Source organism: Mercenaria mercenaria, chromosome 8 (assembly GCF_021730395.1).
Source record: "Mercenaria mercenaria strain notata chromosome 8, MADL_Memer_1, whole genome shotgun sequence".
In the NCBI taxonomy this organism is placed as follows: domain Eukaryota; kingdom Metazoa; phylum Mollusca; class Bivalvia; order Venerida; family Veneridae; genus Mercenaria; species Mercenaria mercenaria.
In genome coordinates this window covers 70,390,306-70,403,223 of record NC_069368.1, presented here as the reverse complement: position 1 = coordinate 70,403,223, position 12,918 = coordinate 70,390,306, and the positions used below count along the sequence as shown (strand labels likewise).

The 12,918-nt window shown below is 37.4% G+C and overlaps 1 protein-coding gene across 1 annotated transcript; it reads right to left on the bottom strand.

Moving 5' to 3' along the window:
• Positions 1-2,200: 2,200 nt before the first annotated feature.
• LOC123566121 (uncharacterized) lies at positions 2,201-11,626 on the bottom strand. The gene is made up of 2 exons (XM_045359996.2): positions 11,487-11,626; positions 2,201-5,500 (listed from the first exon to the last, which is right to left on the bottom strand). Exons 1-2 carry the CDS (start codon positions 11,502-11,504, stop codon positions 3,077-3,079), a joined length of 2,442 nt encoding a protein of 813 aa, XP_045215931.2. The 5' UTR covers positions 11,505-11,626; the 3' UTR covers positions 2,201-3,076.
• Between the last annotated feature and the right edge of the window lie 1,292 nt (positions 11,627-12,918).

Sequence of the window (12,918 nt, the reverse complement as noted above, 5' to 3'; positions counted from 1 at the left end):
AAAATCAACTATGAATTTCGGGCGTGAACATGGTTTTACGGCCGTGAACCTATGTTTACGAACGTGAACCCATGTTTACGACCGTGAGCCTAGGTTTATGACCGTGAACTATAGTTTACGGACGTGACATGTATGGCAATTGTCCAATAATTACGTGAACCCAGGTTCACGGTCGAAAAACTAGGATTAGCGATCGATAAACAAGGTTTTTCGAACGTAAAAGCATGTTAACCTATTCTTTTGAGCGAAAACATAGGACAACGTCGTAAACCATAGTTCACGCTCGTAAACGTAGGTTCACGTTCGTAAATCCAAGTTTACGGTCGTAAACATAGGTTCACGTTCGTAAACTATGGTTCACGCTCGTGAACCCCAGTTCACGCTCGTAAACCCCGGTTCACGCTCGTAAACATAAGATAACGACCGAAATTCATAGTTCAATCGAGAAACCTAGTTTATCGAAGGTAAACCATGGTTTACGATTGATATACTAGGATTATCACCTATGTTTACGACCCGTGAACTTTGGTATACGGGCGTGAACCTAGATTTACATTCAATAAACAAGGTTTCTCGAAAAAAACTATGAATTTCGGTCGTAAACATATGTTCACGTTTCGTAAATTATGGTTCACGCTCGTGAACCCAGGAGCATGAACCTATGTTTACGACCGTGAACTTGGATTTACGAGCGTGAACCATACTTTACGAACGTGAACCTAGGTTTACGTTCGATAAACTAGGTTTTTTGAACAAAACTATGATTTTCAGTCATTATCCTATGTTCACGAGCGTGAACCTATGTTTACGGTCGTAAACCTATGTTCACGGTCTTAAACCTAAGTTCACGGTCGTTAATATAGTTTCACGTTCGTTAACTATGGTTTACGCCCGTAAACATAGGTTCACGCTCGTGAACTTAGGATAACGACCGAAATTCATAGTTCAATCGAGAAACCTAGATTATCGAACGTAAACCTGTGTTCACGAGCGTAAACTATGGTTTACGCCCGTTATCTTATGTTTTCGCTCGAAAATATAGGTTAGTATTCAAAAAACCTGGTTTTACATTCGAAAAACCTAGTTTATCGATCGTTAATCCTAGTTTTTCGACCGTGAACCTGGGTTCACGTCATTATTGGACAATTGACGTGCCATACACACACCTGATAAACTGGCATTTCTAAATTTTGACACAGGCATTCAAAAGCATTTATTGCATATTTTCAATATAAGATATCGGCAGTGATTTAGGTTGTACACATCCAACAAAAGTAGAATAAATGCGCTTATAGTGACGTGCATAAAGGGTTAGACCATTGAAGTATTTGATATTTTATGTTCAAAAAAGCTGGCCGCTGATGAATGATGGATACGGGTGCACACTGGACTGTAACCAGTTGTTAGTGACTTTCATCGGAATGACTACAATATGGTATAGGTCTCAATATTTCTCAGTATTTTTCTCACAATTTTTGCCCATTCCCACAATAGAAAGTTTCATGCATTTAAGTGTCAATCATTATTTCACCTAGTAATAAAATACTTATGCATACAAAAACAGAAGAGCCTGGCTGAGTGGTTAAGGTCGCTGACTTTGAATCACTTGCCCCTCACCGTTGTGGGTTCCAGCCTCACTTGGGGCGTTAAATCCTCACGCCCATGATGAAATGATGCACGCAGGGGAACCTGGTGTTTTCATCCACCATCAAAGCTGGAAAGTCGCCATATAACCTGAATTGTGCCGGTGCCGCCGACGTTAAACCCAACAAACAAAATACAAAAGCAGACTTCATACAAAAATGGTCTTAAAAATTTGTCATGCAATAAATAGTGGTTTGTAAAATATATGGATTTGTAATTCAATATTAGTTATTTTGGAATAGTCATTGATATGATCACGCATTAAGGATATTAACATGAAATGTATTCTAAACCTTCTCCGCACATCAACTTCAATTGTATGTATAGGTTGTAAACTGTCTTGCCATATATCATGTATTGTATGTCCTCATGGGCCATTTGGCCTAATGGAATATTGAAAATAAACTATCCAATTATACTATGTACATATCTTATCATATTAAATGTATTATATAAATCATCAAACAATATCGTCATGTTGTATTTGGGAGAATAACTGTTAAAAATGTATCACTGTTTCCAGATGACATTAATTACCATATAATTTGCAGAAATATCTGTTTCAGACTTCATTTTGCAGTCAGTATACAAAGTTAAAAGAAATTCGGTCCATGGGAAAGACCAGAACTTTGCGGTATCATTTTGTCATGTTCATAGTTAAGAACATTTGTCACAGTGTCTATATTGACATGGGGCAAAATTGTCTTACGGACAGAATTTCTTCTTTTAACTGTGTTTACTGACAGAGAATCAAATCAAAAACAGAAATATATAATAGAACAAATCATAGGTACCCAGCCTTAGTAATGAATTATCTGCCCTTGAAAGTCGGAACTACAGAAAAAAATATTTTTTTTCAAGGGCAAGTAATTCACTATCAAGCCCGGATACCGATGATTTTAATACACATTTCCATTTTAAAATGGACTCTCAGTCAGTACACAAAGTTTAAAGTAATTCGATCCGTAAGAAAATGTTTGCCTACATACATATAGAAAACTGTCCGATATGCCTTTGAACTCCAAAATCAACATTTCCATGTCGACAATATAAAAATAACTTAAAAATTTTGTCATATAACAAATTATATAACTATCATATAAACCGCACTCAAAAATCAAAATTGTCATGTTGCCCAGATTTGAAATTTGTCGTCAAGAAGTATCACATATTACAAACTACATAAACCGTCAAAATTTTACCCTTTTGTAGTCAATCAACGATCAAAGTTTCAAAGTCTGTCTTCAATAATGTAACATATTACAAGTTATTTATGAGTCACCCCATATATACAGTTTCTCTAAAACAATTAACACCGGTGAACTCCTGGTGATAATCTATTGCTCACAACAGGTTTTCTTTTGCTGGAATACTAAGCAATCGTCCAATAACTAATAAGACATATAATATTCAGCGACACAAATCATATTTATCAATCTAGATCGCTGTCAGAGGACTCAATAGAACGATAGCCTGTGTAGCTTGTAATAGTGTCCGCAAGTTCTCTCCGAAATCGTTTCTGTTTAAACTTCGCACCATGATCCCGACACATAGATTTCAGAATTTGCGGCAAAGCACAAACAAACAGAGCTGTACCAACATGCATTATGACATGGAGTTCACGGAATCCATCGGTTTCCGACAGAACATTTATAGACAGTCCCAAAATAGTTAGAATCACGCCGACTTTCAGAACTGACAGGAACACTTGCTTCCGCCTAGGAAAATGGTTTTCAATGATGTGTTCAAACAGCGATTCTTTTATCGCCTTGTAATCCCCGCTTCTCATAACAAGTTTTTCCGAGTCATTGGCTCTCTGTAAACTCTCACATGTAGCGATTGTATCCTTCAGCAGACGTTGGTAAACGTTAGAATACTCCTGAATACTTTCCCAGATGTAATAGAAAACAGTGAAAGTGAAAATAAGATATCCGTAGGACACTTTAGGGTAGATAACTATCCCAGTGAATGTGAAAACGACTACCCTGGTTAAAAACAGACAAGCATCCATGAAAATTGTGGCAAACATAAAAAGAAAATACATAACAGACACTATCAGAACAACCGTAAATACAAAAATAAAAATTCTCAGTGGAAATTTCCGATTGGCATTTGGGTTCCAAAGTTTTCCGCAATATGCTTTAATGATCATAAGAGCAAAGGAAATGACGGGATAACCATATATTATAACGCAAAATGCTATTTCAATGATGCAAACAATGATGTAAACCGGTATAAACAGAAGGCATAGTTTCGAGCAACAGTATTTCTTCCAACGTTCATATTGCACGTTAACTACGTGCATCCAGAATTTACTATTGAGAAGCATAAAGAACTGCGCCAGAAACACACTGTACATTTTGAAGTACCCATGTCTTCTCCTGATACTTATTGAACCAAACGATTCGATTGATCTAAGTCTCATGCACAAAGGGGAATACGTTTCATCTACATTGTTGCTTTGGAGACCTTTCAAAAGTAGTTCCGACACAGAGGCAGGGATCACCAGCAATACACTCGTTATGAAAATATATATGCCAACAGCAACAAAGGGACCACCTAGATATGGTAAAAAGTTTAGTTTACTCTCTTTATAGCCTGCTAACACAGACCGGAAACCCAAGGGAACCCCTTTCTTAATACTTGTTTCGACAAATGAATATAGATACCAGTAATCCAGACACACTTGCAAACCTATGATAACCAAACTGAGAAATGGTAAAATTATTCGCCAAACCCTGCTGAAAATAATCTGACAAGGCACTGAAGCCTTTGAATATGCATTAAAGAAACAATTTTTCATTGGCAAACAAAGCGTTTTGGGAAGGGTCACGTAATGGTGTTCGTCCAATAAAACTAGTCGTTCCGTAGTAGTAATACTTTCATCCCTGGTGTTTTCTATAACGTTATGCAAGGTTCCCTTTAGATGACCTCTGCCTTCGTCTGCTACCAAGTGACCAACGTATAGAATAAAAACTGGACAAAACCCAAACAACAGTATAGACACTACAGTGGGTAGAATCCAGTTCACTGGGTCATATTTAAATTCCTGCTCATTACAGTTAACCTCTCTTCTCTGCAATGTTGTGTTGTAAAAGTAAGAACAACAGTTGTACTTGATGGCTTCAATGGGACAAACAATATGCTTACACAACATGTAAACGAAATGTGGCTCAATGTAAACTCTAGATTTATAACAGTAAAAACTTGGTCCGTATTTTTCGCCAAACTGCAGCATTATTGTAGTCAAATTTACTAATGCATTGCTGATAGCTTCGTCACTACTCCTTTCTCCGACTTCTAAATTTAAACAGTTCCCAGATACATGTGACAGTTTTATCGTTATTGGTTCCTTACTGACGTAACTAGACAGCAAACCCATCGACCAAATCCCAAATTCCATAGGCCATTTCAAAAACTCGAGACCCCCTTCCTTTCCATAAAACGTCCATACCCACACGTTTTCGCCAACAATAAGCTTGCTCCCTGTGATATTTACATCCGCCTCTGGTACAAGCTTCAAATAAACGAAATTTGCTTCGGAATAATAGACTATGTGTCTGAATTTCTTGATGCTCTCGCTTTCTAATTCAACTTTACATGTAGTTTCTTTCAGTGTCTTAATTTTCTTTCTGAAAACGTTATTTCTTGGTGTTGTGTTCAAGTTGTTTTTTATGTTAATACTTTTGGCAGGTACCGACAAACCCTTGTTGTAACCTCTGGTAGCCACGTGCAAATTATCCCGCTCTTTCTCAAATGCCGTGTCCATTATTGCATTCCCGTGTATATCTGTGCATTCTACTAATAGACTGATGGACAGTGCCAAGGCAAGTACAACGGAAGGCATTGTGAAGTCCTGGAAATGAAATAAAATATATACAAGTTACTTATCTTATAAATTTGTTTTACATGTGGACTTCTTGTGATAAAAAAACTTATAAATATTTGTATGTGTTAGTTTAAAAGTGCTGAACACTCTCAAACATTGGCTAAGATAAGTGATAGGATTGGGTTGGTTTAACTAAAAGACAATACAGTTGCAAATTTCTTTTTTTTTTTTTTTGGTATTTCATACAAAAGCGACATAAAACGCTATATTTAGAATAACAAGTCATAAATGTTACAAAAATTCTATTCAAGTATAGACCCGCCCGCTTAGCTCAGTAGAGAGAGCGCATATCTACGGATCGCGGGATCGTGAGTTCGATCCCCGGGCGAGGTGTATGTTCTCCGTGAGGATTTGATAAAAGACATTGCGTCTGAACTTATTCATCCTCAACATCTGATTCATGTGGGGAAGTTGACAGTTACTTGCGGAGAACAGGTTTGTACTGTTAGAGAATCCAGGAACACTGGTTAGATTAACTGTCCGCCGTTACATAACTGAAATACTGTTGAAAAACGGCATTAAACACATTTAAAACAATCAAACAAACCAATAAATCTAATGAGTATATTTGATAAGACAAAAACATCAGTTCACGCGTGTGTTGTGTATTATATTGTTGTTGCTAACATTATTCGAAAATTATTTCAAACCAAGAAGAAGATACAACTTTGTGAATGTCTATAGTGGTTATGTGATTTTTAGGACTGGAAAAAAGTCGCCAATTTTTCAATAAATATAGATAATAGGTAATAACAAAAGAAAATGAAAAAGGGTTCCTGATCACGGATCATCAGAAAACTTCATAAAATGATATAACATACTGGTACACTTCTAGCAGTGATCTTACTCTATGTAGGGGGGCCTTTCTGTTTCTTAAATAGATCTCTAACAGAATGTACGAAAACTGAAAAATATCATGACATGTTGCTTAAATGTGATAGACCACCTTTACCTATTTAATTGTAAAAAGTTCATTTACCGCTTGATAGTTTTGCATTTGGATTTGAGTCAACTTCGATAAGAATCCGTCAGGTGTCTCCTGAGAATTCGATTTGAAATTGATCAATACACTATTTTCTTTCAAGATATTTTCGTGTCAGCGGTCGTCTTGAAATCAACTCCAGCAGTTTATAACTAGAGCTATCACTAAAGGTGATGAATGTACCCCCCGCATGCACTGACACAGTACATTGCAATTTGACGCACACAAGATTGCATAATTATGTGGACTGTATGTATATAGAATGTATGTATACAGTATAGTAACAAAAAACAAAGTCCCATAACTATGCAGAATACTTATCTAAAAGAATGTAACATGCACCATGCACAACTAGGGTTGGTACTGATCACTTGTGTGAAGTTTCATTAAATTGTGTCAAGGGGATGAGGAGATATGCTGCGCACAAGATTGTGTCTATGTATATAGTATAGTAACAAAAAAAAACAAAGTCCAATAACTCTGCAAATTTTTTTTCTGAAAGAACCTAACATGCCCCATGCACAACTACTGTTGTTACTGATCACTTGTGTGAATTTCATTAAATTGTGTCAAGGGGATGAGGAGAGATGGTGTGCACAAGATTGTGTCTATGTATATAGCATAGTAACAAAAAAACAAAGTCCCATAACTCTGCAAATTTTTTTTCTAAAAGAACCTAACATGCCCCATGCACAACTACTGTTGGTACTGATCACTTGTGTGAAGTTTCATTAAATTGTGTCAAGGGGATGAGGAGAGATGGTGCGCACAAGATTGTGTCTATGTATATAGTATAGTAACAAAAAAACAAAGTCCCATAACTCTGCAAATTTTTTTTCTAAAAGAACCTAACATGCCCCATGCACAATTAATGTTCGTACTGATCACTTGTGTGAAGTTTCATTAAATTGTGTCAAGGGGATGAGGAGAGATGGTGCGCACAAGATTGTGTCTATGTATATAGTATAGTAACAAAAAAAACAAAACAAAGTCCCATAACTCTGCAAATTTTTTTTCTAAAAGAACCTAACATGCCCCATGCACAACTACTGTTGGTACTGATCACTTGTGTGAAGTTTCATTAAATTCTGTCAAGGGGATAAGGAGAGATGGTGCGCACAAGATTGCGTCTACGGACAGACGGACAGACAGACAGACGGACAGACAGACAGACAGACAGACAGACAGACAGACAACCTGAAACCAGTATACCCCCCTTACAACTTTGTTGTCGGGGGGTACAAAAAAGTATTTTATCATATAAAACTGACGCACAACTGAACTTGGTATGTAATGTCGACGATTTAAAAAAATAAATGTGACATTTAGACTATCCTTTTGAAGACGGCCTTCTTCTAGATATTTCATGGCGGCCATTTTGATATTGCTATTATATATAAATAACCTTCTGATCCAACGGACTTCCGGGTACCCTTTTAGAATTTAGTTTCAATGCATAATGTACAATTGTGGGGAGGTTTGGTGCTTTTGCCCAGCTTGTCTAGATAAGACCTTAAATTCAGGATTCATCCCCTAGTCATCTCATCATGCTGAAGGCATGTTTGAAGTCTGAAAGCATTTCGGCCTAAGTAGTTTCTGAGAAACCTGCTTAAAATCCAAAACTTTAATCTGAAAGTACAAGTTAAAAAAGGACATATTAACAGAATAAAAGCTCGAGTTATCCTTGGAGGCCCCGAAGACATGATGTGAAGTATGAAAGCATTTGGCCCAGTAGTTTCTGAGAAACCAGCTTCTTACATACAACATTTTAACCCGAAATTCTAATTTGAAAGGGACATAATCTTTACAAAAAGCTAGAGTTATGTTACTTTTCCTGGGAGGTCATCTCATGATGCTGAAGACATGTGTGAAGATTGAACGCTTTGGGCCTAGTGGTTTCTGAAAACCTACTTACATGCAAAACATGAAGTTTGATAACATCTGGCTATGTAGTTACCTGTTTACATGCAAAACTTAACTTGACAAGAATAGAAGGCCATGATGGCCCCATATCGCTCACCTGAGTTTAGTTGCTTGTGCCCCCCTCCCCCCTCACCTCCCCCCCCCCGGGGGCGAGGCCAGTTTTAACCTCAGGGGATAATTTGAACAATCTTAGTAAAGGACTACTACACGATGCTACATACCAGCTAGACGCTTTTGTCTCTCCCAATGCATAGTAGTCAATAGGGGACAAGAGCAAAAGTCAAAGAGACACTGATGGTTGGTTGCAATAAGGATCATCTACTCAGCATATCCAATCATCCCACAAACATTCTGGACCTATTGCAAACCTGTTTAACCCTTCAAAGCCATGTCAGCAGTCCCTAAGTGATTTATCAGTAGTTTTGACAATTTGTCTGTAGCTGTTGCGTATAAAGTCTTGTTGAGGCCATATGGCAGTGTATAGTATTGGTTCTCAAGTAATGTACTGGAGACGGTTTTCCATGTTCTGACCCCTGTGACCTTGACCTTTGATTGAGTGATCCCAAAATAATTAGGGGTCATCAACTGTGCATCTCAAATCATCCTATGAAGTTTCAACATTCTGGGTCAAGTGGTTCTCCAGTTAATTATGGGAAAAGAGTTTTCCATGTTTAGGCGCCTGTGACCTTGACCTTTGCTCAAGTGACCCCAAAAACGATAAGAGTCATCTACTCTGTAAGTAATATCATCCTAAGAAGTTTGAAGGTTCTGGGTCAAATGGTTCTCAAGTTATTGATCGGAAACCGTTTTCCATTTTCTGATCCCTGTGGCCTAGACCTTTGATCAAGTGACCCACAAAATCAATAGGGGTCATCTACTCTACATGTCCAATCATCCTATGAAGTTTAAACAATTTGGGTCAAGTGCTTCTCAAGTTATTGATCAGAAACGGTTTGCCATGTTCAGGCCCCTGTGACCTTGACCTTTGATCTAGTTACCCTAAAAATAATCGTGTTCATCTACTCTGTAAGGTCTATCACGCTATGAAGTCTGAAGCTTCTAGGTCAAATGGTATTCCAGTTTTTTTAACGAAAATGAGGTGTGACGGACAGATGGCCCCTGTGACCTTGACCTTTGATGAGTGACTCAAAAAATCAATAGGGTTCATCATCTACTCTGTTAGTTCTATCACCCTATGAAGTTTGAAGGTTCTAGGTTAAGTGGTTCTCATGTTACTGATTGGAAATGTATTTCCATGTTCTGGTTCATGTGACCTTGACCTTTGATGGAGTGACCAAAAAATCAATAGGGGTCGTCTACTCTGCATGCCCAATCGTCCTATGAAGTTTCAACATTCTGAGTCAAGTGGTTCTCAAGTTATTGATTGACAATGGTTTTCCCTATGTAAGTCTATATAAACCATGTGACCTTCATAATTTAAACACTTGGTAGATGACTACCAGATGATGCCACATACCAAATATCAAAGCCCTAGGACCTGTGGTTTTTGATAAGAAAATTATCAAAATTTTCCCTATATAAGTCTATATAAACCATGTGACCCCAAGGGTGGGGCCATATTTGACCCTAGGTGGAAAATTTGAACAATCTTGGTAGAGGACCTATAGATGATGCTACATACCAAATATCAAAGCCCTAGGACCTGTGGTTTTGGACAAGAAGATTTTTAATGCTTTTCCTTTCGGTTGCCATGGCAACCAGAGTTCTGCACGGAATTCAATTTTTAAAGAAGACTATCCAAGGCAGGGGCGGATCCAGGAAATTTTCCAGAGGGGTCGAAACTGGGGTAAGTGCGGGAGGGGGTATCCCCCGGAAAATTTTTGTTTCTCAGTGTCAACGGAGAGCGAATTTCGAGCGTTTTAGAGTAAAGAAAAAAGCAAATATGTAATATCATCACTTCGAAAATAAGAAATCCAATATTATTTTACAAATTTTCCCATGACATGAAAACGAGCATAGTGGGGGTACGGATGAACAAGGATGAAAAAATTATTATTGGCCTTGACTAAGTTTAAACCCCCGCCGACTTCTACTTTGCTTGATATATTTGTATTTGCTTTTTAACTACAGACTGTCTCCAGGAATCAACTAAAACTGCTGACGAAGCAACAGAAACCACTGAACGGTATTTTGCATTAAAATGAATTGGCAATAATGATAAAACAGGTACAATTACAAAATGATACCGAAATGAACAACCTACTTGTTTTTCAATAAATTAAGACAGAGACGGAGTGTTGAACCCCGTCGGAGTGTTGAACGTGCAGAAATACCTTACACGTTGCCTTTGGCTGTATATAAGATTTGTCCATTTGTAAATAGGTACTTGTACTTCTTTTTTATGCAAATCATGTTATTACCTTCATGGAAACAAAATAATACATTTATTCTGTTTGTTTGATAGTTAGTTTTGGGTTTAATGGCGTTCAGTTATGTAACGGCCGGTAGTTAACCTAACCAGCGTTTCTGTATTATGTACCTGTCAACTTCCCCATATGAATCAAAGGTGTAGGATAAATAATTTACGACACTGCGTCTTTTAACAAATCGTCACAGAGAACCTACGCCCCACCCGGGGATCAAACTCACGACCTCGCATTCTGTATACCTGCGGTCTCTCTGTTGAACTAAGCGAGCGGGCCACATTTAATATGTGGTGGGTCTTCCTAACCAGTGTCCATGCATTTTGTTCCAATACTATCCTTTTTCCGCAAGTTACTGTCAACCTCTCTATATAAATCAGAAGCGGAGGACGTTATACTGCTTTTACCGAATCACCAAAGGGAAGAACACATGATTAGCCCGCGGAACGGACTCCATCCCTCCTTATTGAGATAAGTGGGTGGAATACAGATCCGCTTAGATCATAGCTTTCGTTTTTGCACGTTTCTTTACGATTATGCGTTCTTGATGTGCTCGTATTCATGAAGTTTACCGATGCGTATCACATGTTACCAGCTAAACAGTATCATGAGTATTAGAAACTTTGATAATAAGACTTTCTAAATTAAATAATAAATAACATACCTTTGTTAATCCAAACATAAACTGTCTAGTCGTGATGATTCACTTCATAAATCTAATTTCTTTTCGTATTTAACTTCCTTGTTACGCTGCATCGAGTTGTTTGAATAGCTTTGTAATTTGTTGCTTTAAAAAGCTGTCAAACAAATCAGGTAAAACCCCTTGGCAAACACCTGATAAAATGGCATTTCTAAATATTGATACAGGCATTCATAAGCGGGTCATGTTAAATGTTGAGGGCATATTTTTATGTAAGATTGTTGTACTGTCCAAGCGCCTTTAGTGATGTGCATAAAAACTATTATCGCGCGTGTTAAAGATGCGCCACAGAATTTCTATGTTGGTAATTATACACCATTTGCATGAAAAATTTGAGAAATACGAACTGACAGTGACACATATTAGACCAAGACAATATGTTTAAGGTTTCGATGGAGGCCTTGAGAAACAAAAATCAAACAACACCAAATCATAGAAAGAAAGAGTTGTTTGACATGAAAATTGAACAGCATGTAAAACATGTATATTACTTTACGAAACAAGTGTCAGTATACTGATATAAACACTGAATTCCGGAAAAGGGCTGCCTAAAGGGGCTCCACTTCCGGACAGTTAAACGCCTTTAAAAACTCACCATTTTCAAAGAACAGTTACACATGTTTGTTTTGATGCATTTACAATAGCCTGCGAGTGGTGAAATGTCACGTAACAAGGTGGAACATAGTTTTCAGCACAGGCACTTGGTTGCACTGATGGTATGTTGAAAATTCGCTTTTTAAAGAATCTTAAAAATTTGGTCTCAGGATAGATATAAAGATAAGGTATTGCACTCCGCCATTATCGGCCATTATCGGCAACGGAACTACGGTCGACTGGTTTTGCAAACGGTAGTAAGCCACTAATTTATCGTGGCGTGGTAACTAGAACTACCTAACTTATTTCATGCGTTAATATTACATATTAACTCTGTATTACTAAAACAGATCAATGGAAAAGACTGTAAAACGAACTGGAGTACGTGTCGATTTTTGCCTACAGAGCCAGAACCATAACACAGACACGTCGACAAAGATTGTACAAGAATTATCATTACAATTTTTCACAGAATTCATGATGGACCTCCAGAAATTTATAATTTTAACATGACATCACCGTACGTTAGGGATTCTAACTGACCAATCAGAGAGCTGCATTTTCGAGTACATGCCAGTTTCTACTTGAGTATAACGAAGTATATTTACAATGAAAATAAAGTGACTAGAAATAAATATCACACTATTTTAGATATCAAGATTTTTCAATGCACATGCTTCAGACGATGCTACAAACAACAAAACTTTGAAATTTTGTTCAAATATTATATGGATTTAATACCTTTATTTTAGTTTAAAGTTTGAGATTTTACAAAGGGGTCTACGATAAAGTCCGAGTGAAA